The 25,360-nt window shown below is 42.5% G+C and overlaps 1 protein-coding gene across 3 annotated transcripts in view; it reads right to left on the bottom strand.

The window, feature by feature from the left end:
* Positions 1-1,129: 1,129 nt before the first annotated feature.
* Bend6 (BEN domain containing 6) overlaps positions 1,130-25,360 on the bottom strand; it is a 59,132-nt gene continuing 34,901 nt past the window's right edge. For 2 of the 3 annotated variants that reach the window (XM_052192863.1, XM_052192864.1), the window contains exons 3-7: positions 24,265-24,442; positions 12,988-13,208; positions 11,287-11,479; positions 10,195-10,334; positions 1,130-1,236 (exon numbers count right to left, since the gene is read on the bottom strand). In XM_052192863.1, the coding sequence (XP_052048823.1) occupies positions 10,204-10,334; positions 11,287-11,479; positions 12,988-13,208; positions 24,265-24,442 (723 nt within the window). In that variant the 3' untranslated portion in view covers positions 1,130-1,236; positions 10,195-10,203. Of the gene's footprint in view, positions 1,237-10,194; positions 10,335-11,286; positions 11,480-12,987; positions 13,209-18,953; positions 19,162-24,264; positions 24,443-25,360 lie in introns of those variants that run through there. The other variant, XM_052192865.1, reaches the window with a different exon arrangement.

The raw sequence follows: 25,360 nt of genomic DNA on the forward strand, positions 1-25,360 counted from the left end.
CCCTGGGTCCCCTGCACTGTACTTTAGAAACCCCCTTTCCAGGCCTCAATGCCATGTTATACACTCAAGAAGCACAGCGATGCTGGGCAGTGCTGATGCACACACCATTAATCCCAGAACTTTGGAGGCAGAGGCAAGTGGATCTCTGAGTGTGAGCCCAGCCTGGTCTACAGACTGAGTTCCAGGATAACCAGGGCTACGCAGAGAGACCTGTGGGTGGAGGGATAGAAGGGAGGGGGGAAGAAAAAGGGAAAGGCATAGCTTCTCATTGCAAAGTAGTCAGGGGATCTTTTATCAAGTGAGTGGTCTTTGAAGAATATTTTATGTATTGCTGATTTACAAAATGGCAATTTCCTTGCCATTATTAAATTGGTACTATTTTTTTCAGTAATTTTCCTTCTGCTACAGTGGAAATAAACTGGTTAAAATTAAGCAGTTTAGCATCATGGCTGGTCAGGCATGCTGTTATGCCCTACGTGCGCTTTAGGTGATATGTTAATATTACACATCTGAATCTAGTATGTTCTGGGCAATGGCTATTGAGGGGTGTGTCTTCCTCACGGATTTACTAGGAGACTATTATTAAAATCAGTGCATGGCATTAACAAAGATGGGATTTTAGACTTTCAGGAGTGTGTTGGGATAACTGAATATGGGAAAGGCATTTATGGTTTTGGTTTGTTCCCCATAATCCTATTTCACATTTTTCGGTCACAGGCTAACTCTATTACTTTGAGTCGTCATTACTTGCTTAGACGTGGTTGTTGTCACTTAGGCTCTTTCTATTCCTTTAGTATTGGTAGACATGTATTATTTCAACTGTATTTTTACCAAACATGAGCTTGCTAAAGCCCCTCCCCACCAAATAAAAAACATAACGGGGAGTCAGTGACAGTAATAATTTGCAATGTTCATTGAAGACAACGACCGATCTGGAGGATGGATGTTTTTGTCGCTATAATAAGATTATTATCTTGAGTTAGTTTACAGGGAAGTATTCGGGGCTGTGAAAGATGCATATTTTCAAAGAAACCATATCGCATGCTCGTTTGACAGACATTCTCTGGGTTGATGCATCACTGGTTAATTAGCACGGGCTCCGCATGCAGCATTGTCTGCCAGCCGTTGCTTCAACAGGAAAGCCATGGCTACTACGGCCAGTCCTTGACGTGCCTCAAGTTCTCCAGCAAAGTCCAATGCTTGATGGAAAACCAAGCATGTTTTATTTTAAGATACCTGTGAAATAGAAAAGCAAACTTCAAAGAGGTGCAGATTTGTCCTAAAAGAAAGAGGTATTGCTATTAGGAAGTCGCATGAATTGCTTTGTAATGTAGGGGAATCCCAGCATAAAAAACAGTTAAAGTAGTTTGTAATATTTTTTCATTTGAAACAATTTTTTATTTATTTCATCTTATTTATTTTATTAATTAATTAAATTATTTTATTTTTATTTTTTATTTTCAAATTTTATTTGAAACAATTAATTTTATTAGCTAAATTTTAAAACAAGATAAAATGAACCCCCACGTCAATTGAGTATTTGAAAAAAAATTATCAACCACCATATAACATTCTTCAGTGACGTTTATTGGTTGCCTATTGGTTAGCAGTTCCTCAAACCTGCTTTACCTGACCCCAAAGCCCAGAAGAGAGGGAAGCAGGGAGGTGACCTTCAGAGGTGACCTTCAGACCTTCCCTCCCTTTCTCCTCCTCCAAATCCAATTCCCCAGTCTGACCCACAGCTCTGGAGCAGACCATCTGCTGTGGGATACACACACACACACACACACACACACACACATGTCCCCCTCCCCACTACTCCCCCCCCTCTCCCGACTCTAGCAGATCATGCAGACCTTCTCCCTCAGGTTCTCTCTCAGTGTCAGCCTCTAGCTCCCTCAGGCACTCCCCGGGAACTGACCTCTCCCAGAGAAGCAGGAAGACCAACTTCAGTTGTTTTCTCTCCTTCCTCTCCGCCATATCCAACCCCCAAGTCAAATTCCCGGTCCTGCAGCAGACTACCTGCAGACTCTGGGTTCTCCTCCCTCTCTGTCCTCATTCCCAGGGGACTACGCAGACCCTGGTGGAACCTCTGTTTTCCTTCAGCGGACCCCTTCAGCACACTTGCAGCCCATCTCTATGTAAGTGTTACAGCTCTGGGAGGAGAGCTTTTCCCAATGGAGGTGTTACAGCTCTGAAGGGAAAGGCATCCTGGAACTCTGGAGCAAGGAATACCACAAAGTCACACCACACATCAACACACACACACACACACACACACACACACACACACACACGATTTATTGGGAAAGACACAAGAGTGTGGCTGCCTCTGATCAGGAAGAAACAGCAAAGAAATGAGCAGGACGAAGGCTTTATATAGATAGGGTTCCTTGGGGGGTGGTGTTGTCCACGGTGGGGATAGGTGACCTTGGGGCTCACCTTGGGGGTCCTTAGGGGTGGGGCCTGATTACTTCTGCACCTCAAGTCCATTTTATCTACCTCTAACCCAGCTCTCAATATAAGAAACACATTCTAATCAGAGTCCCCAGAGGCCACACCCATAGGATCTCAGAAACACTCCCTATCAGGCAACACAAGCAACCACACAGCCCTAAGACCAGAAAGGGCAACAGAAACCTAGGAACAAAACATGCACCCAACATAGACAAGACCAGGTCCCATCACCTAGAATTATAATCATCCCAAATCCAGATGGCTAGACTCTAGTGCAAAACCAGAATCAATTATAGCCAGGACCCTGTCTCCACTGCAGCCCAGAACCCCACCACAGCATGCCTTGAATATTCCAGCATGCTGAAGCACAAGTAAACGAATTTAAAATAGCCTATATGAAAAACAGAAAAATCAACAATCATTGGTCATTGACAGTTTTCAATATCAATGGTCCCAAATCCCTAATAAATAGACACATTAGGAGAATGGATGTGAAAACAGGATTCATCTTTCTTCCTCATCCAAGAGAAACACACCCAAACTTCAAAGGTAAACATTACCTCTGGGTAAAGATTTGAACAAGATCTTCCATGTAAATGAAGGCAGGAAGTAAGCTGGGGTAGCCATTTTAGCGTAACAAAAAAAACTTCAAAACAAGACTAACGGGAGCCAATGGGGAAGGATGCTACGTATTCATCAAAGGAGAACTCTGCCAAGGGAATATTGCAATCTTTAATATCTGTGCACCTAACACAGAGCACCCGTGTTCATAAAAAGAAACACTACTACAGTTTAAATCCTGACACAATGATAGAGACATAATACTCCACGCTCACCAGTACGCAGATCATCCAGAAAAGGGCTAAACAGCAATGCTGAAGCTAAGTGACACCATAAACCAAATGCACCTAACAGAGTCTTACAGAATACCTCACCCAAACACAAAGTAATATTCCTTCTCAGCAGCTCTTGGGACTTACTCCAGAATTGGCCACATACTTGGACACAAAGCAAGTCTCAATGGATACAAGAAAATTGAAATACCAGCCTGCATCCTACCAACCACTACTGGATTAAAGCTGAAGAACAAGAGAAAACTTACATCCTCACGAAAACTAAACAACTCTCAACTGAATGAAAAATGGACCAAGTCAGAAATTAAGAAAAAATTAAAACACAGCGAAGGCAGTTCTAAGAGGTCTGGTCTACATTAAAAGCGGGAGAGTTCTCACGCTAGCAATTAAACAGCACACCCGAAAGCTCCAAAACACAAAGAAGAGATCACAGCCAAGAGGAGTCGACAGCAAGAAGTGTGAAAACTCAGTGCTGAAATCAAGATGATAGGAAAAAATGACAAGAATCAATGACACAGAGAGTTGGTTCTTTGAGAAAAATCAACAAAATTGACAAACACATATCCAAATTAACAAAATTAGAGACAGTTAGAGACAGATGGGGAAACATAAAAGGCACCGAAGAAGTCTGGAGAGTCTTTTTTGTTGTTCTTGTTTTGTTTTGTTTTTCTGAGACAGGGTTTCTCTGTATAGCCTTGGCTCAGGCTGGTCTCGAACTCAGAAATTCACCTGCCTCTGCCTCCCAAGTGCTGGGACTAAAGGCGGGTGCCACCACCGCCCGGCTATAAGTCTGGAGAGTCTTAAGGACATACTTAAAAACCTATACTTCACCAAATTTGAAAATCCAAAAGAAATTGATCATTTTCTCACTATAACCTCCATAGTTAAATGGGGATCAGGTATCAGTTTAAACAGATCTAAAACCGCTAGGGAAATAGAAGCAGTCATTAAAAGTCTCTTAAACAAAAAGGGTCTAGGGCCAGAGGGTTTTAGTGCAGAATTCTATTAGACTTTCGAAGGAGAGTTAACCCCAATACTCCTCAAATTATTCCAAATAATTGAAACAGAAGGAACAGTGACCAATTCTTTTTATGATGCCACAAATACTTGATACCCAAACCACATAAAAACCCAAATGAAGAAAGAGAATTCCAGGTCAATTTCCCTTATGAACACTGACACAGAAATTCTCCATAAAATACTTGCAAACAGAATTCAAGAACACATCAAAAAAATCATCCACCAGGATCTTTCCAAGCCTTATCCCAGAGATGTAGGAGTAGTTCAACATCATAAACTGGTAAATGTAACCCACCGGCTAGACAGATGGAAACCCAAAGATCACACGCATATCATTAGATGAAGAAAAGGCTTGTGACAAAATCCAACACCCATTCATGATAAAAGCCCAGGAGAAACTAGGGATACAAAGGCCATATCTCAGCATAATAAAGGCAATGGGATCAAGCCCAACTTAAATGGAGAGAGACTCAAAGCAATTCTATTAAAATCAGGAACAAGACAAGGTTGGCCACTCTCTCTGTACCTGTTCCATACAGTAGTAGAGCCTTGGTTAGACCAATAAGATTACTAAGGAAACCAATGGGATACAGATAGGTAGGGAAGACATCAAAATATCTTTATTTGTAGATGATATGATAGTATACATAAGAGACCCTAAAAAGGAAACTCCTATTGATGACAAACATTTTCAGCAAAGGCAGCAGGATCTCTGTGAGTTCAAGGCCAGCTTGGCCTAGAGGATGAGTTCCAGGACATACAGGGCTTGTTTCAAAACCTGCCACCCCAAGTTAACACAGAAAAATCCGTAGGTTTTCTATATAAAAATGACAGAGAATGAACTCAGGGAAACAACACCTTTCACAATAGCCTTGAGAATGCAGAATATTGGGGGGGGGGTAACTTTAATCAAGCAAGTGAAAGACTTATATGATTAAAAAAGAAGACATTGAAAAAAGAAATTAAAGAAGATACCAGAAAATGGAAAGATCTTACATGCTCCTTGATCAGTGGGATCAATATTGTGCAAATGGCTATCCTACCTAAAGCAATCTCCTGATTTAATGCAGTCTCCATCAAAATTCCAACAGCTCTTCACAGAACTTAAAAGTACAGTTTTCAGCCTCATATGGAAACACACACACACACACCAGGATAGCTAAAACAATCCTAAATGATGAAAGGGCTGTTGGAGGTATAGCTTTCCCCAATCTCAAATTGCACTACAAAGCCATAGTAATAAAAACATCATAATATTTACATAAAGACAGACATGTTGATCAATAGAATTGAAGACCCATAAATACATCCATACACCTATGGATACCTAATTTTGATAAAGCCAGAAATACAAACTGAGTAAAAGACAGCATCTTCATCAAATGGTGCTGGTCTAACTGGATGTCTGTGTAGAGAAGAATGCAAATAGATCCATATTTATCACCCTGCACAAAACTCAAGTCCACATAGATCAAAGACCTCAACATAAAACCAGACATGTTGAGCCTGACAGAAGAGAAAGTGAGGGACTTTCAGTGAGTCTTGAACTCACTGGCACAGCAGAAGATTTTATGAACAGCACATTGTTAACACAGGCACTAAGGACGGACAACAATTGACAAATGGGACTTCACGACTGAGAGGCTTCTGTATACCAAAGGACATTATCACTGGGACAAAGTAGCAGGCTACAGAATGGGAAACGATTTTTACCAGTTATGCATCTGATTGAGAGCTAGGAGCATCCGAAGTTCAATGCAATGACACAGAGGCAGTCTAGGGGTCTATCAGCAGGTGACTTGATAAATAAAATGTTGGACACATATGTAAACTCTGTTCAGCTATAGAGAAGACTGAATTTATGGCAATGGCAGAAAAAAAAATGAAACCAGAGATCATTATGATGCGCAAAGTAAGAGACTCAAAAGGCAGTGCATGTTTTTTTTTCCATATGCAGAATCCAGATTTAAATTCATAGATGTGCATATTTATGCGGGACACAAAGACAGGGATACTGTAATCTGGGAGGAAGAACTAGAGAGGGTAATAGGATATATGTCACTAAAGCAGGAAGGGGGAGTGTTTGTGGGGCAAAGGGCACACAGCAGGGTGGGGAAGGGGCTAGGCTGAAAGGTAAGAGAAGGCAGTGAAGAGGTAAGAACATGTGTAACTCAGCGCATGTATGTGAATGTCCCAAGTACACTCACTTCGTTGTATGCTCATTATGAAATCAACATTTTAAAACACAGAAAACGTTGAGGTTCATGAACTAAAGTGGCTTTCAACAGAACAGACGTTCCAACCAGATACCCTGTCCCCACATCCAGAGCTGCGCGTGATGGGTGATTTTATGTGTCAGCCCCGGTACACCTAATTAAATCTGTCAAATTTCTGCCTAGGGGCTTCCTTGAATGTATTTTAAAACTTAAACATTGTTACTCGAATGAAGCAGAATATCCCCTACTATGTGCAGATGGCCTCTTTCCAAACAGTTGAAAAAGCTTCAAGACTGAAGTCCTCTGAGGAAGAAGAAATACTGCCTCGAGATGGCTGTCAACTCTGACTCCAGCACCCGGTCTTCTTTGGCCTGTCCCTGGCCAGCCTGCATTCCGGCTTGCCACTCCTACTGAATGAACACATATCCTGAGAGGCTCCCTCCTCCCCTGCTTTCTCTACAAATAAATTCTATTTATTTATATGATGGGCTGTTTTGTCAAGAGAGCTCTGTGCTACAGCTTGTTATACAATGCTACCCACACTGCTGTCTTTATTGGGGTTGTGGAGCCTTCATAAAGTGGGGTGCAATTAGTGGAAGAAGGTTAAGCCACTAGGGGCATCGCTCTTGGAAAGGTTCCACTTTGTTCAGTATTGCATAGCAGGCTGTTCGAGAAGAGTCTGATCCTGGATCTCTGGCCTCCTGTCTTATATGTGTTCTCGGCTGTGGGACCTTCCACTATGGAAGTAACCCCCACCACTCAGCATGTGTAACTCAGCACACAGACAGTGCCACCTGCCAATATGAAAATGAAGACCAATCCATCAAAGTCCCCAGCTCTGGATCGTCTGTAAATGCGCTAACCTTGACTTTTGGCTGCTGTGATTCTGCTTCTGACTAACTGTTCTTGTTAACTGAAACCTGTCAACCCAAGGCATCGTTTTGTGCTTAACAGCTCACCTCAAGAAAGGCTTGGGGCTACACTGGGACCCTGAACACCCAGGGTAGTTGAGGTTTTGGTGGGTACCCTGGAACAGTTATAGTAACTGGACTAATACAACAAGAAAAGCCCGGAACCACTGCTGGTCCCTCCCTTGTCATATGTCCATGGCAATTCATTCGAGTTCTTCAGGTTTTAGGGTCACTGTTTCCAAAATAATAAAATCCCACTGGACCACAGTTTCTTACATCAGTGGTAATGAGGGTTGAGAGAGAGGTTTCCCTGTGAATTGCAGGCTGCTCAGTGGCACTGCTGTCTGCTAGATGTCAGGAGTGGTACCCAGGTGTAAAAGTGATCGCCAGACATTTCAAAACATCTGCTGATGGGAGCAGGAGGGGAAAAGACCCGTTGACCCTCTGTCTAAATACTGTATGAAATCGTTTGTTATAATATAAGCATAGGAAGTATTCTGTTAGAGACAGACAGCTTTGAGAATGTCAGAGGAAGGCTCTTAGGTCTTTAGCACGATGGTCCAGAGGCGATAACCTAAGACTCTGCAATCCTTATAAATCAAAATTTCTTTAGTTCCTGTGAGAAAGAGATGCGAACCAGGCAATGGCCATCAAGGGCTGGCATCTGTGAGCTCTTACCCACGCACAGGCAGGCCACTAGAGGGCAGCTGTGGGATGAGAAGAACTAAGGCGTTCTTCAGAAAGGAAGAGGGAATTGAGCTCTTCCTCTCAAAGAAAGGAAAGTAGATGGAAAGTAGCTGTCCTGTCAGCCATTATCATCTGGTCATCAACCAATGACAACCTGCGCTCTGTGCTGGGAGCCAGGAATAGCCACACAGCAGATGTCAGGGTTATGAGTACCTAGGAATTACAGGCTTCTGAACCTCTGTTGACAAGAATGCATATGTGCACAAGATTCATATATATATGTGTGTATATGTGTGTGTGTGTGTGTGTATGTGTGTGTGTGTATGACATAGTTATATGTATGTGATATAGTGTTTTATATATGTACATAGACATAGACATATATAAATGATTCATTAGTCCAACAGTGGCTGTCCACCAACACAACGTCCAAGAATCCAGTATTTGTTCCATGCATGAGAGTGGATGTCTCAGCTGGTCTTTAGCCTACATCAGAATCCTAAAGAAGCAGGCTCCAATGCCAGAGAAGAAATGAGTTTGCCATCGGGAGTGAGCTTCTTCCATGTCCTTTATATAGGCTGCCACCAGCACCTGTGGCCCAGCTTAAAAGTAGGTCTTCCCACCTCACATGATTCAATAAGAAAAAAAAAAAATCCCTTGCAGGTGTAGCCAGCTGCTTGGGCTTTAGTTAATTCCAGATGTAGTCAATTTGACAACCAAGAACAGCCATCATAGTCATTTCCCTGAAGAACACTTTGGGTGTCAGGGTGTGAGGGAAGGCAGGGCTAAGGTCTGCCTTTAAGATTCTGTAAGTTAGCCAGGTGGTGGTGGTGCACACCTGTAATCCCAACACTCTGGGAGGCAGAGGCAGGCGATTTCTGAGTTCGAGGCCAGTCTGGTCTACAGAGTGAGTTCCAGGACAGCCAGGGTTATACAGAGAAACCCTGTCTTGAAAAAACCAAATCCAAAAACAACAACAACAACAAAAACTCTGAGAAATAAATCATGCAAACAATCCATAAATAATTGCCTCAGAAAAAATCTTGGAACAAATCTGATCAAGGAAGTTAAAGTCTTGTAATACTAAAGTATTAAAAGACACTGAAGAATGAAATTGACAAAGATAATAGAGATGGAAAGACCTGTGCTCATAGAATCATGATTCATAGTGTGAAAGTGGTCATCCTATGAAAAGCAATATACAGATTCAATGCAATCCCCATCAAAATTCCAATTCTATACTTCATGCAAATTTAAAAATAATTTTAAACTTCATATGAAAACAGACATACATAAAACCCAAATCCAAAACACACACACACACACACACACACACACACACACACACAAAGATTCTGTAAGATAAATGACCCAGAAGAGGAAATTACAGAAGTGTTGTAGTGGATCATGCTGTGGCTAATTCAACAAGCGTGTTTGTACAAAGGACTTAATGCATGGGCCTTCGAGGGCCCACTGAATATAAATTATGGCAGAGAGATTCACTGCAAAACTGAAATGGCCAAAATTTCACCTCATGTTGGCAATGCCTGACTTTTGGGGGAAAAAAAAACCTTATTAAATTATCACAACTGATTTTAAGATGTATAAGTACCCATTTCAGTATCCGAGAGGTTCAGTCAGGGAAAGAGATACCTTCCTGGCAGAAAAAATTTACATGTGCCCCACAAGTTACATGTGTTAAATGCCTTGTCTCCGGCTCAGTGCTTTTGGGGAGACGTTAGGAATTCTGGGAGTTTGGGCCTAATAAGGTTCTTCTGGTTATTGAGATAGCCTTTGGAGGAGACTGGGGTATCTTGATCACTTTCTCTTACTTTCTTCTGTCAGGAAGGCATCTCTTTTCCTAACTGATCCTCTCAGATACTGTGATGGGATCTGGTAGAACTCAAAAGCTTCCCAAATTTACACATCTTAGAGGATACTAGTGTCTCTGAGGTGAGTATCTGGGAAATGCCAGTTGGCAGATAGAGCAGAATAGAGTTTGTCAACGTATGGAAGAGGGTGAGGGCTTGAAAGACTTGAAAGACGCACCATCAGGGTCTACTTGATATCCTGAGAGTTGGGAGCTTTGCTCGCAGCGTTTGGTTTCTTTGTGCAGTTGTTCAACTTCTGCCCTATCATCCGTCTAATCGAGACGTCATCCGCGCTGGGGAACACCTGCTTCGTTACCCCTGTAAGAGATCACAGCGGCACACACAAGGCCACATCACCGCTTCCATCCCATGAACAGAGGCAGAACCACAGCTCTGTCTCCATTTTACAAATGGAGCCCAGACTGTCACGACATATTTAAGCAGATGATCATGGTCATGTTTCCAAAGCACAGCTGAAGCTCACAGAAGGGCGACACTACCCACAAATCATTGTGTATGTCAGTCGCTCTGCAGCATTGGGCAGCTTTAACTCCTCTGCTGGCTGTGAAGGCCACCGTTTGTTTTGTTTTGTTTTGCTACAAACTTTCAATAATATCAGTCAAAACAAAAACAAACCAATCACTTATTAAGAAACAGTAAGTAAAGAACTTGGTCAGAGTAACTAACTTTTTTTTTTTTTTTTTGGTTTGGATATTTGCACGAAACAAAACAAAAATTTGGAAAGGCAGATCATTTTAAAGGGGAATCACTAATTTTAAAACTACATGGTTAAAAGGATCTCTTTCTACACACAAAACACAAGGGGAATAACTAAGAAAGAGAAAGTGATACAAATTGTTACTGACATTTTAAAACAGTGACATTGTTATTTTCTGAAGCTTTGCGTTTATCAGTCCCAAGTTCTCCATGGACACTTTACTTTTAGCTCAGTGTCCATTTTTTTCTCTTTCTGAGATGAAGTCTTATGCAGCCTAGGCTGGCTGCTGACTGCTCTGGCGCCTCGAATGACCGTGATCTCCCGACGCTCCCTCCTCCCTCGCTGAAGCGTTGAGATTATATGTATGAACCCCCATCCCCAGATTTCAGTTTTCTTATCTTTTTCTAATTAACAACAATATTAGATGATTCTAATTTTTTCATATAAAAAATCTGAAAACAAAACAAAAGGACTAAAAATATTAATGACCCAACTGTGAATGGTAACATCATTTCAGGTTCCTGTGAAAATACAGTGGAATCCAATGCTCACCTATGATTTCTTGAACTTCATTCTGATTCATAGCTGGCTTTACAACCTTGTCCCTTGAAGTAGAGGATTTTGCCCCAGTCAGACTGTGCGTGGCCATGTATTCATTTGTGTAAAGTACTTGCATTAAATCATTAATAAATTTCTGAGGCTTGCTCTTATTACAACGGGCAATCTGCCATCTCTCAATCGTGAACTACAAAATAAGAAATGATAACTGAAATTAGAAAAAGAGAGAATACCTGGAGAAATTAAAAAAAAAAAAAAACGCTATTTAAGACACACCACAAACAGCAATACTCTTTAAGGTGATATTATTCCTTAAGGTAGTATTTACTCTTTAAGGTATTTTGTATCTTTAATATATATTTTACATCTCAGTTAGAGGAAATCATAATGTTTGAGATGTCTGTCAGTCTTTATGAGGTTTTTGCATCAAATATATACAAATTTAATAGCTCCTCTAAATGTGATGCCTTAAGGTTCACATTTAGTGTTTGGGAGAACCATGGCCCTCAAAAGATGTACCCTCTAAACCTCCGGTTCCTGTGGATACAACATTACTCCACTGGGGATTTATAAATGTGTTTTAAAGTTAAGCACTTTGACAGGGGAGGTCTGGATCCGCCAGCATACTCAATGAGTGCTAAAGCCAATGAGGAACTTGGATGGGAAGGTCTAAAAAACCACCACCGCCACCAAGAGAGCAAAATAGGAGGAAAGATGTGACACGGGGCGTAGGGGTGAGATAGCCCTAAGCCAAGCATGAGGTTTTTAGAAGTGGAGGTGACTTCTAAAAGTAGCCAGAAAAGAAACTGGAAATTCATTTCTATGACCACTAGAAACCAAATTCTACATTAGTGACCCAAGCCGTGAGCAGGAAACAGACTCCTTTTTAGAATCTCCCATAAAGAATGCCCCTGTTCCTACACTGGGCTCATGCCAGTGGACTCTATTGGATTCTGGACTTCAGGATTCTGAGATAGTAAATTTGTATCACGTGACATCTAATTCTTCGGATACTCAGAAATCACACACACACACACACACATACACACACACAGACACATACACACTCAGATCGGTTCTTCATTACCACCTCAGGAGAGGAGAGCCATTTTTTTAGGTTTTAACTTTTTTTTTTTTTTAACACTTCTTAATTTCTGTCTTTTTGATTCAGAGGAACAGGGAAAACCAAACGGTTGTGTCCATATCTCTTGGTGACACAAAGACTTAAATGCATAAGTCCTACTTCTATAATCAGTATAAGAATTTTATAGTTCAAAAGCTGCATTTCCCTGATTTATTTGTTTTTAGTTTTCTAAACTTGGCATCTGTTTCACAAATATTAACTTTCTTTCTTTTCATTTCTTTTTTTGTTTTGTTTTGTTTTGTTGGAGACAGCATTTCCCTGTGTAACCCTAGATGTTCCTGGAACTCACTCTGTAGACCAGGCTGGCCTAGAACTCAGAAATCCGTCTGCCTCAGCTTCCCAAGTGCTGGGATTAAAGGCCTGGGCCACCACCGCCCGGCAAATATTAACTTTCCTCGTTAAAATAAGATGATTCCTCCTGATAGGATTCTAAAGGTACGGACCTAAATCCGTCTGACTTTATCTGGTGTGGCACCCCACTGCCTCGCCCCTCTTTTAGTTTCTGTGTCCGGCCATTTCCAGAGAGCCAGAGGGAAGATATTCCAACCCACCTGCTTCTCACCAGCATGCTGCTCTTCCTCAGCCTTCACGGAACTGGGGGAGCCGGAAGAAGAGCTGGAATTACTGCACAGAGAAGCAAACGAGTCTGGGGAGGAGTTGTTGGTTGCTCTCCAGAGAGTAGACGCTGGTGTGGTCGGGGCTCCCCCACTCTTAAGGAGGGTCTCTGCCATCCCAACAAGCTCTTCAAACTGGGTGACTGCCTGCGGTAACACTGGAACGGCAACAGAAAAGGAGTGGTTTACAAACACTTTAGGAGCACAGCATTTGTGTGTGTGGGCGCGCACGCACACGTTCTTTCTCTCTCTCTCTCATTCGTGTGCACTAGCATGCGTGAGTGTGTGCTGCAAAGGCATCTAGAACACTTTCCTTCTTGTAATAATCTCCTTGATAATGAGTTTTGAAACACTGGTTACATTTGGATATCTATACCTTACTTTGAACTAAAAACAATGTTTCAAAAGTTGGTTCTTCTCCAATTGCTAGGACTATGTTTTGAGAACATGGAAGCTCTTGTGTAGTGACATATCGTTATCAGCCACCTCCTAGGAACCCACCTTAGGCCAGTGTAAGTGCCACAATACAATTAACCATGGATCGAAATAAGGTTTGTGATTGTTTAGCCAGCATGCCAAATTATTCATCAAATTAATAAATCTGTACTGCTACGACTCAATATGCTGTTACATATTAAAGACGAGTTTTGGAGATCAACTGAATTACTCTGTTTCTTTGTTATTGGAAAGTCACAAATTCAAAGTTTCATGGGACCCTGTAAACTAGTCTTTTTTGCTATAGCTTGTTTGTTTTCTAAGGAAAAATAGCTTGGTGTTGGAGCTGGACTCTGCCTAATTCCTCACTCAGTGGTTGAGAGTGCTGTCTGTTTGTTACAGTGGGAAGCTCCTTTGTGGGGAGTTATTTGTTTTTTTCGAGACAGGGTTTCTCTGTGTAGCCCTGGCTGTCCTGGAACTCACTCTGTAGACCAGGCTGGCCTCGAACTCAGAAATCTGCCTGCCTCTGCCTCTCAGAGTGCTGGATTTACAAGCGTGTGCCACCACTGCCCGGCTGAGTTACCTTTATCATGTATATTATTGAACTATAATCTTTACAATAACTGATGATGTATTCAAATCAGGACATGTGTGTCTTGTTAGCAGGAAAATTTAATAATAATTAAAAACAAAACCTCGTTGCTCACTCTTTCAGGAAGTATGTTAAGCACTCCCCGTGTGCTGTTGGTTAATCAATCAGCAATTTTGTCCTGAACAGGAGCAAGGTAAACCCTTGGATTTGCCTAAAGCAACAGGGGTGTGCACTAAAAGTGGTGAATCCTTAGGATTCACACACCTAGGCGTTTGTGCTATGAGGTTGCTAGGAGTTGAGCCTGCCAGACCCAATAGTCTGAAGTAAGGTTAGACACAGACAGAATTCCCACTAATGTCAGTGTTCAAACACACGGGCAATCAAGTAATGAAGCCTTAGGAAGTCATTGGCCACCAGAGCCCTGGGGAGCCTCCGAAGGGTCAATTTTCTACGTACGGTCACAATGTTGGTGGGACAAAGTATGCATCATAATGGCTTTATATCTGATAGCCTAGACTCTGCCTTCTACTTTGTATTCTCCCTTCCATCCTTCCCCTACCCAAATGCGACTGTGACTATAATGGGTTTCAGTGATTTCCTTGAGTTTTGTTTCTTCCTATCGAATTATCAAAGGCAGGGGTGGTATGGGAAACATTCTCAGATTGGTTGCTGGTGTCAAGTCTGGGCAAGGTTGCCATTCTGGGGGCCAACTTGTAGACCCAAAGAAATGAAACTGTCGAAATGTCTAAGTGTCATGAAGACAGATGAGGTATGTGCTGGCTTTTCTATGAAACATCACTGAAGGTTCATTTGTTGAGTGGCTGGACTCCAGCTGGCTGTGGAAACTTTAGGATGTGGGCCTAGCTGGAGGAAGGTCCCCACAGCACATGCCTTGAACATTATACCTGGTCCCCGGTTCCTGGCTCGATTTCTCTGCTTCTCATCTACTCTGACATCAACCACTTCCCCGCCCAATGTCCTCCCTCACTCTAGGCCCCCAAACAGAACCAGACGCCCACAAACTTAACCCTCTCACACGATGAGCCAAAGGAAATCTCTCCTTCCTTTTTTAAGCTGCTTATATCACATGTTTTGTCAGAGTGACAGCAAAAGCAATCAATCACAGTTCTCTGGACACCATATCTTCCTTTTCTGTTTCTGGGATTACTGTCTCATTTGGGGGAAGCACATTCTACTTTTGGCTAAAGTGGAACGTATGTAGCAAGTATTGTTGAGATTTTATGTATTCTTCTATTTTTTGGGTTTCTTGTTTGGGTGTTAAGACTAATTCTATATTTAATAATGTTTATTTTCCTTTTATTTGTCTTCTTGCTCTAATATCCATAAAATTTTCTTAACTTTTACTTCCAGATAGTCTGCTGGTGCTCTAAATTCTGGTTCTTTCAATATTCCTTTTTAGAATTACTCTGTTCTTGTTTCACAGATGCAGAATCTTTCCTTAGTGGGGAGTTCTTTTAACACCTGCATTGTTTTCATTTCCTCTTTCCCATGCCAGAAGATTTTCAGGTATTATTTTCTTTTTACATTTTATGCATTCTATTTCCTACGTGCACGCATATGTGTTTGTGTGTATACATGTGCCGAAGGCCAGAGGAAGACCTTGTATCAGTCAGTTCTCTCCTTCTACCATGTCTTTCTGAGGATCGAACTCAGGTTACAGGGTTTGGTGTCGAGTGAATTTATTATCCTCTGGGCCATCTCATTAGCCTGTTAGAATAGTTTCTCAAGTAACCATATACTCTTTTTTTGAAGATTTATTTATTTATTATATGTAAGTACACTGTAGCTGTCTTTAGACACCCCAGAAGAGGGTATCAGATCTCATTATGGATGGTTGTGAGCCACCATGTGGTTGCTGGGATTTGAACTTGGGACCTTCGGAAGAGCAATTGGTGCTCTTAACCACTGAGCCATCTCTCCAGCCTGTGCTCTTTTTCTTAGATGTGCCTGAAGTCCCCGGATCCATTGCTTTGATTCAGCTTCTCGCAAGAAAACCCCTGGCTTCCGATGTGTTCCAGAAATGATGGTGTACTTAAGAATCTGTAGTCTGGATGAGTCTTTGTGTAGGATTTTCTTCTGGTTCTCACGCCACTAGCTTTTCATGAGTACAATCCCTACAGCTTTCATCAATTTGTCGGCATGGTTTCAGCTCTTTCCACTTTCATCTGCCCACTGCTGTCCTTTGTGGCTCTCCACAGGCTCAGCCGCAGTGTTGAGCATCTCCACCTGCCCAGGTCAAGTCAGTCAGCATGTGTCACCTGCACGTCAGCTCCTACGATTATGTCGGCATCGTTTATGTGTGATCCTCTCTAGAGTTTTCCTCATCCTTCTGCTTCTGTCTATTTTAAATTCACTTTTGGTAGCATTTTAAGGTGGGAGGGAGATTAAAACATGTTTAAGCTAAGCTTTCTGAGATAGCTAAGTGCTGAGCAAAAGTGTAATTTATGAGTCTTTACTGGAATCTCTTTTGTTAGAAAATGTGAGCTTTGGGTGGATTCTGTTTCCTGGCTCTGCAGTCACTCTACAGATTGAATACCACATACTTCCTTGTACATTGCACTTGTTTGCTGCTTGTGTTGGACAGGTATGCTTGGTGTGTTTCACACACACACACACACACACACACACACACACACATACACACCCCACTCTCACACTTGCTCTTCCACAATGGCATATATCTATATCCATATCAATCTATATATCCCGTCAACAAACAGCTCTGATGCTAAGTCTAAAGAGTAGCTGGGAAACTTACTGCATCTACAATAGTCTCTTATTAGGGAGTGAGTTAAATCTTTGACCCCCTAAGAAAACTTCTAAAGCAGCTTAAAAAGAGGGCAGATTTGCCAGGCAGTGGTAGGCATGCCTTTAATCCCAGCACTTGGGAGGCAAAGGCAGGTGGATTTCTGAGGTCAAGGTCATCCTGGTCTACAGAGTGAGTTCCAGGACAACCAGGGCTACACAGAGAAACCCTGTCTCAAAAAACAAAAAGCAAAACAAAATAAAAGCAGACTTGTCTCAGCTCACTGTTTCAGAGGTCTCCACACATAGTCAGCTGGCTCTGTTGCTTTTAGGCCAAGTCAGAAATGTTGATGGCAGGCAGGTACAGTGGGGGGAAAAGGCTGCTTCTCTCAAGGCAGCCAGGCAGCAGAGAGAGCAGCAGGGACCAGGACACACATACACCCTCAAAGGCACAGCCTCAGTGTCCACTGTGCTTCACCCAGGCCTCACCCACTAAAAGTCTGTCTCAGTTAAGGTTTCCTTTTTTTTTTTCTTTTTCTTTTTCTTTGGTTTTCCACGATAGAATTTCTCTGTGTAGCCTTGGCTGTCCTGGAGCTCACTCTGTAGACAGGCTGGCCTTGAACTCAGAAATCTGCCAGCCTCAGTCTCCCAAGTAATGGGATTATAGGCGTGCCCCACCATGCCCAGCTTCAGTTAGGGTTTCTACTGCTATAATAAAACATCACTGAGAGAAAGTAACCGGTAGAGAGAAGGGCTTATTTTACACCCCTAGAGAGAAGGGCTTATTTTACATTACAGCTTATAAATCTATCATAAAGGGAAGCCAGGACCGGAACTGGAGCAGGGGTTATGGAGGAATGCTGCTTATGGGCTTCCTCTCCTTGACTTACTCATCCCATTTTTAATGCTATCCAGGACCTGCTGACTAGGTGTGGTACCACCTACAAAGGGCCAAGCAAGAGAATGCCCCACAGGCTTGCCCACAGGCCAATTGGGTGGGGTTCATGTTCTCAATAGAGTTTTCTTCTTCCCAAATGATTCTAGCTTGTGCTGAGCAGACATAAAACTAGCTGTACCTAGCCTGTTCAGCACGAATTCACCAGTGGAAGAATATATTGATGAAGTTGGTGTTCCCAATTCAATCGAGTCTCAGAAGCAGTATCAGGCACACATGAAGCTTTCAACCCACAACGCTATTTGAGGCTGCTCTGTATCTGCACTCTAAGAGGACTGGGTATGAAATTGGAATCTTCTGGTCTTTCTAGTTCCCAAGCATAGCTTCACAAGGAGGTCAGTTATGATCATGCTATTTAAAATTGTAAATATTCCCCTCCCATAAGTCCCAATCTTTATCATTAATTTTTTCCATTGGCTTTAACACCATCTAAAATAAACATCTAAAATATTAAATAATTTGTTATAGTATGTTTCTTTTCATTGTGTCCCTGCTCTCCTTCCACAGAGACAAATAAATACGCTTACACGTGAACACTGGTTCATGACGGCAGGGACCTCTGTTTTGCAGCAGACTGTTTTAGGTTCTTAGAACAGTGTTGAGATACAACATTGCAGGAAGGAGCCAGGCTTAGGCAGCTCCTGACTCTCCAGCTGCCCACCCGACAGACAATGTTGCTACTTTGTTTCTACTGTTACATTCTGGTTCGCATAGATCTGGCGCGGCAGGAAGAGACGAACCGACAGTATTTAACACATAAGAAACAGAACGAATGCATAAACACCAAAGGGGAAAGAGAGACATAAGGAGTCTAAGAAAAGGTGATTTCAGAGTAAGACCTCAAGTAAATGAAGGTTCAATCCAGAGACGGACCAGGAAGAAGATTCTGAGCAGAATGGGGAGAACAAAGCTGATGAAGATTAGCTGATTACTTAGAGGGAAAGCTGGTGGACCAGTGGCTGGATCACACCAAAGAGAGCATAGAAAAAAGGCCAGAGAATGAAGAGGAGGAAAGTACACAGATCTCTCAAAAATAGAAAGAATTTCATTTCTCTGTAGATGAGTAGGAATTCACTCATGGGGTACAAAGGCAGGTAAGTTGAGGAGTGACATGAGCCGCAGTGATTAAGAGGAAGGATGCCGGCAGGAACTTACCAGGAGGCAGTCATAAGAATCTGTGGGAGAGGTAATGGCCGCTCAGAAAAGAGATGTGGAATGTGCCGAAGAGATGGCACAGTGGTTAAGAGCACTGGCTGCTCTTCCGGAGGACCTGGGTTTGATTCCAAGCACATGCGTGGTGGCTCACAACTGCCTGTAGCTCTAGTTTGGAGGATCTGATTTCCTCTTCTGGCTTCTGCAGGCACTGTGCACATATGGTACACAGACAGACATGGAGGCAAAACACCGTTACACATAAAATGATAATTAAAAAAAATTAAAGCGTATCAGCAGTGGTTGTGGGAAGAGAGATTGAGCTCTAGAACTATTCGAAGGTTAAAATCGGAAGCAGTATCAAAACAGAGGATAGATAACATTATAGATTCTTTGGCTTCAATATTGGAACCAAGATAGGGAACAGAGACAGGAAGGGGGTCAGGAATGAGGCTTCAGTAATATTAGTGTTGGCTACAAGCTTTCCAGTTTGCAGCTAAACAATGAGTTCCAGAGGTCTTGGCACCTGTTGTTGTTTGGATATAAAGTATCTCCACAATGCGCCTGTATTGAAGGCATAGTCCCTATGGCACTGTCTCAGTCAGGGTTTTACTGCTGTGAACAGACACCATGACCAAGGCAACTCTTATAAGGACAACATTTAATTGGGGCTGGCTCACAAGTTCAGGGGTTCAGTCCATTATCATCAAGGTGGGAGCAGGGCAGTATCTAGGCAGGCATGGTGCAGGAGGAACTGAGAGTTCTACATCTTCATCTGAAGGCTGCTAGCAGAATACTGACTTCCAAGCAGCTAGAATGAAGGTCTTAAAGCCCACACCCACAGTGACACCCCTACTCCAACAAGGTCACATCTCCAAATAGTGCCACTCCTTGGGCCAAGAATTCACAAACCATCACAGGCAGAATTTTTCAGACCTGGGACTTTTGAGAAGTGATTGAGTCTCAAGGTTGCTAATGTCACTCATAGATTTACTCCTTGAGGGTTCATGGGACCTTAGTGGGAGGTGGTGGACAGTGGGTGGGGCCACGGGTGGGCCATGCAAAGATGTCTTTTTCTTTTATCTTTTTCTTCTTTGCTCTTTCTGAATGCTATAATGTGAGCAACTCTAACACACCTTGACCTGTTTGCTCAAGGGTTGTTATCTTGCCTAGAACCCAAAACAATGGAGCCTGCCAACCCTGCACTGACACCTCCAAATCCATAAGCACAATAAATCTTTCCTCCCTTAAATGGAGTTTCTCCCAGTAAGGAAAGTCTAACTGCAGACAGAAATCTGAGCATCAAAGTTCACGATGGATTTTAACACCCAGTGATTAGGCAGAGAGTGAATACTACGTGGAGACTGACATTGGACAGCCACTTCAAGTCATGACACCCCTCCCCCTTCCCCCGACCCCTAGAAGCTAAGAGAAAGCCTTCAGCGCCTCTGTTGACAGCCTGACTCTGGAATTCTAGTTTCCAGAACTGTGAGAAAATACTTTTCTTGTTTCTTGTACTTTCAGTCGGTGGCATCTTGTACCTGATACACTCAGCACTAGTGTGTGGAGGAGAGATCAGAGGAGAGTAATCCTGGTGGAATTAGAGGAAATTGATTCAGATGGGACCCAGAAACAATACCAAATGGGAAACTAGAGCCGGTACACATACATACACACATTACACACATGCCTTTTAAAAGGCCTGCCTCTCTCTCTTTGTCTCTCTGTCTCTTTCTCTCTTCCTCCTTTTTCTGTTTCTTCCTTTTATAAAAATCCCATATTTTATCTTAGTTATAGCAATAAAATTAACAAAATTTAAGTAACACCGTTAATAATAAAATCCTTTGACAAAGTCTTGAAAGAGAAGGAAAAGCAGAAGAGTGCCAGGTCGTGAAACCCTCCCAGGCCTTCTAAGCTGGTCATTGCAGCAAATGTGTTCACTAACATCACATCTAACTCCTCGTACTCTGATCATTAGAGGGATAAAAAGAAGGTCCTCGTTGTCAGTTCTGCTAGCGGACACCCAGGCTGCTTCTGTTTCCTTCCTATCGCAAACAGAGAAGCAGTAAGCATGGGTGTGGCTCATAGCCAAGGTAGGATGGAGAGTCCTCTGCATCTACACCCAGGAGTAAATAGCTGGGTCATAAGATAGTTCTGTTTTTAATTCCACCCCCCCCAGGAGCCCCCAAGCTGACTTCCATAATGTCTGCACTGGTCCCAACTCTCGGTGCTGTGAATAAAGAATCCTTCTTCCCTCGCCCTCTCCAGCATTTGTTGTCCGATTTCTTAGTAACAGCATCTGATTGAAGTTGAGACGACATCTCAAAGTTGTTTCAATTTGCATTTCTCTCATAAGTAAGGATGGCTAAACACTTTAAAAAATTGGTTCCTGGCCATTTGTGTTTCTTTTGAGAACGGTGTTCACCTCATCAGGTAATTTGAAGACTGGCAGGTTGTTTCCTTGGTGTTTACTTTTGCTGTGTTTTGTGAATTTTGTTTATTATCCCTCCATCTGAAGTACAGCTGGAAAAGGTTTTCTGCTATCCCATGGGCTGTCTCTTTGCTCTGTTACAGTTTATTGGCTGTACAGAAACTTTTTCTCTTCATGCGTTCCCACTGTATACTAATAACGACCTCCAACAAAAAGAAATTAGGAAAAATATCTTTTTCAGAATCACTCCAAAAAATAAAGCACTGGAAAGACCTTCCACATCCCTGGACTGGTAGAAATAATTTTAGAAAATGGCTATATACCAAAATTAGCCTACTGATTTAATGCAATACCTATTTAAATTCAAATATCATAATTCATGGATCTAGGGGAACACAATACAAGTATTCATAAGGGACTAGAAAAGATCTTGAATAACAAAAATAATTCAACAAATGGTGCTGGAAAAACTGGATTCTGCCCTCAGAACAGTAAAACTGGATTTTTATCTTTCACCTTGCACAAAAATCAACTCAACTCAAATAAAATACCTTAATTTAAAACCCAAAACACTGACATTGCTTCCAGGGAAACAGAGGGAACATTCTTCAAGGCTTTGCCAAGCGTTTCTGAATAGCACCCTCCAGTGGCCATGAACTAGTCCAAGAATCGGCACATAGGACTACCACAATCCAAAAGTGGTTTTTTTCTTGTTTTGTTTTTGAAACAGCCCCTCAATATAGCCAAAGATGACACTGAACTCCTGGTCCTCCTGCCTCTGCTTCCTATGAGTTGGGATTACAGGTGTGTCACCATGCCTGACTTAAGGAGCTTTTCCATGAATAAAAGGAGAAAAATAAGGCAGAAAAATCAATTAACTTAAAAGGTTTATTTTTATTTGTTTTCAAATTTTATATGTATGTGTGTTTGCCTGCATGCATGTCTGTGAACCACATGTGTGCTCAGTGTTCACAGTGGCCAGAGGAGGGCACTGGATCCCCTGGAACTGGAGTCACAGATGGCTTTGAGCCGCCATGGAGATCCTGAGACTTGAACCTGGGTTCTCTGGAAGAGCAGTCAGTGCTCTTAACAGTTAAGTTTTGTTTTTTTTTTTCAGCTCCCTACAATTTGCTCTCTTTCTTTTGAGTTTCTTTTTTTTGTTCTGCTGTCAATTAAAAAAACAAACAACAACAAAACAAAAACAAAAAACAAAACCAGATGAAGGCAATACTAAGTTACTTGCTGAATTTCCCTGCTTCTGCTAGAAGTTGGGTAGAGAACTTATCATTGTTTCATTCAGTTCCCATAGTAACAAGTAAACAACATATTGAAGATGAGGAAGTTGAAACTGGGAGAGAGAGCAGAGATGGAGACACCACCAAAGTCTTATAGCTAGACAACAGATCAGGCACTGAAATCAAAGTGTGTGATCCTAAATCAATGCTCTACTGGCAAGTTAGTCTAATGCTGGGTCTTAGCTTTTCAACACATTCAAAGCTCAGGAACTGATTACATTAAAATGGGAATTCTGTCTTCTGAAAGCATCACTAAGAGAAAAGAACAATAATAAAAATGCCATCTTTAAAGTAAAGAAATAAAGGGCTGATGGTTTGTTGTGGAATGAACACCCTTCTGCTCACATGTGGCTCGTGTCCTTAGATCTGTGAATTCTTAAATTTGGCATATGTCTTAGGCAAAAGGACTCATTACCCTGTCAATCTCCAACTTCATGTATCCTCTAGCCTGTCTGGTCACCAAGCCTTCTGTGGAACTTTCCACTTCATTTCCATAGTTACAGTCCCAGAGGAGCAGCTATCTGGCTAGTCTGAATGGCTGTGGCGCCTCCTGGTGGCTGTTCCTCACTCCCTTTCCCATGCCACCTGTACCAATTCTGCACACAGAAGCACATTTTCAAAATGTTCTGGGTATTTGGTGCTTCGCATCACGGTGCTGAAGATACAGTAACTGCCCGTGCATCAGTAGTTTAAAAAGGACACAGTGCTAAACTATAATCCTAGAAAAATATGAAGTGATGGGGATGTGGTGGTTTGAATATATTTGGCCCATGGAAAGGCACTATTACGAGGTGTGGCCTTGTAGGAGTAGGTGTGACCTTGGAGGAAGTGTGTCACTGTGGGTGTGTGCCTTGAGACCCTCCTCCTAGCTTCCTGGAAGCCAGTTTTCTCCTATTTGCCTGCCTGGACACGGTCACACTTTCTGCCTTGATGATAATGGACCGAACCTCAGAACCTGTAAGCCCGCCCCAATTTTGTTCTTTATAAGAGCTGCCTTGGTCATGGTGTCTGTTACAGTAATGGAAACCCTAGCTATGACAGGAGGCATGTTGGGAGGGCTAGGAGGAGTTAAAAAGAGGAAATGCATGTTGGTATGATCATAATACATTGTTTCTGGAAGGTAGCATTTTCTCAAGCTACTGTTGCCAACACAAAGGTTCCTGTGCAGCCTGTGGAATCAGTAACCCCAGTGGCTCTTCCCAGATCACACAGTTTCCAGTTTCTAGAGTTGGCCTGGCAGGAAGGGTGGGATGAGTTCATCTGGAAACCACAGCGAGTTTATTTGACCTTACTCTTTTTGCCCCTCTGAGGCCCAGCATGTAAATAAGCTAAGTTCAGTAATCTGTTGAATACTACTACATGAATATAATATTTGGGACATTGCAAGACAATCTAAATTGTCTCTGCAACAACAAGATATGTCCATATTTAAATTTAGCTATCCACTGATTTCTTAAGTGTAATTTTGAGCTCTCTTGGGAAGTGATTTTCTTTTCCATTTTTAACTGTTGGTCTGCAATTATACAATATTTTACACTAGTCACATTTTGTCCCTTTTGTCTAAAATGCCAACCCCTTTGAGGTTTACCTTGCAGCATGACCAAGGACTGTCGAAGCCGGCTGTTCTCTTTCCGGATGCTTCTTAGTTTTTCTTTCAGGTTTTCGATTTTGTTACAAAGTTCCTCCTTGGACAATTCTGCTAAGGGCGTTTCCTCATCGCTGGAACTCTCCCCAGGCAGGAAGGCATTTCCTGAATATGGGTCTCTCTAAAACACAAAGCACATACATCAAAAGACACTTTGCAGTTCCTTTAACAGCCACCCTCCTTTCAGGCTGAGGTATGTCTGCTTCCACACGCAGCTGCTGCAGTGCATGTCCCAGCTTTGTCTCCCACCCTCCAGAACTCAGGACCAGACACACGAGAAGGTTCGTGTTACTGCTTCCTTCCTTCCTTCCTTCCTTCCTTCCTTCCTTCCTTCCTTCCTTCCTTCCTTCCTGTCTTTCTTTTTTTGGTTTTTTGGATTTGGTTTTTTTGAGACAGGGTTTCTCTGTGTAGCCCTGGCTCTCCTGGAACTCACTCTGTAGACCAGGCTGGCCTCAAACTCAGAAATCCGCCTGCCTCTGCCTCCCAGAGTGCTAGGATTACAGGCGTGTGCCACCACCACCCGTCCCCTCATGTTCCCTTTTCAAATAGAAGACAGGAGTCTGACTTTCTGCCTATGTGGTGAAAAGCAGAATATTTTGTAGCGCAGTAGACTCAGCAAGGCCATTGTTAAAACCTGGGCTCCTCTGAGGTGGAGCCTGTCTCGTGCCAAGTACTTCAAAATCTGACTCTTATCCTGGGTTAGCATGCTAGGCATGGTGACACATGTCTCTAGTGCCAGGACTTTGGCAGTAGAGGCAGGAGGTCAGCCTGAGACACACACAGGGAGTTCCAGGTCAGCCTGGGCTAGACAGAAGCAACAACCTTGCTTTTTTTTTTTTTTTTTTTTTTTTTTTTTGAAGCTTAGCAAGCTCCCAGCAAATTCTTGCTCTGCACATCAGCTACAGATTATTTGCAACCATCAAAAAAGGCACTACACATTGTAAGGACAGCAGTCACACATAGGGACAAGAATAGGGTGGCAGTTAAAGTAGAGTCAGGGGAGTGACTCTCAGTGTGCTAGTGCTGATGTAATTTTCTA

Source organism: Apodemus sylvaticus, chromosome 9, assembly GCF_947179515.1.
Source record: "Apodemus sylvaticus chromosome 9, mApoSyl1.1, whole genome shotgun sequence".
NCBI classification, from domain to species: Eukaryota; Metazoa; Chordata; class Mammalia; order Rodentia; family Muridae; genus Apodemus; species Apodemus sylvaticus.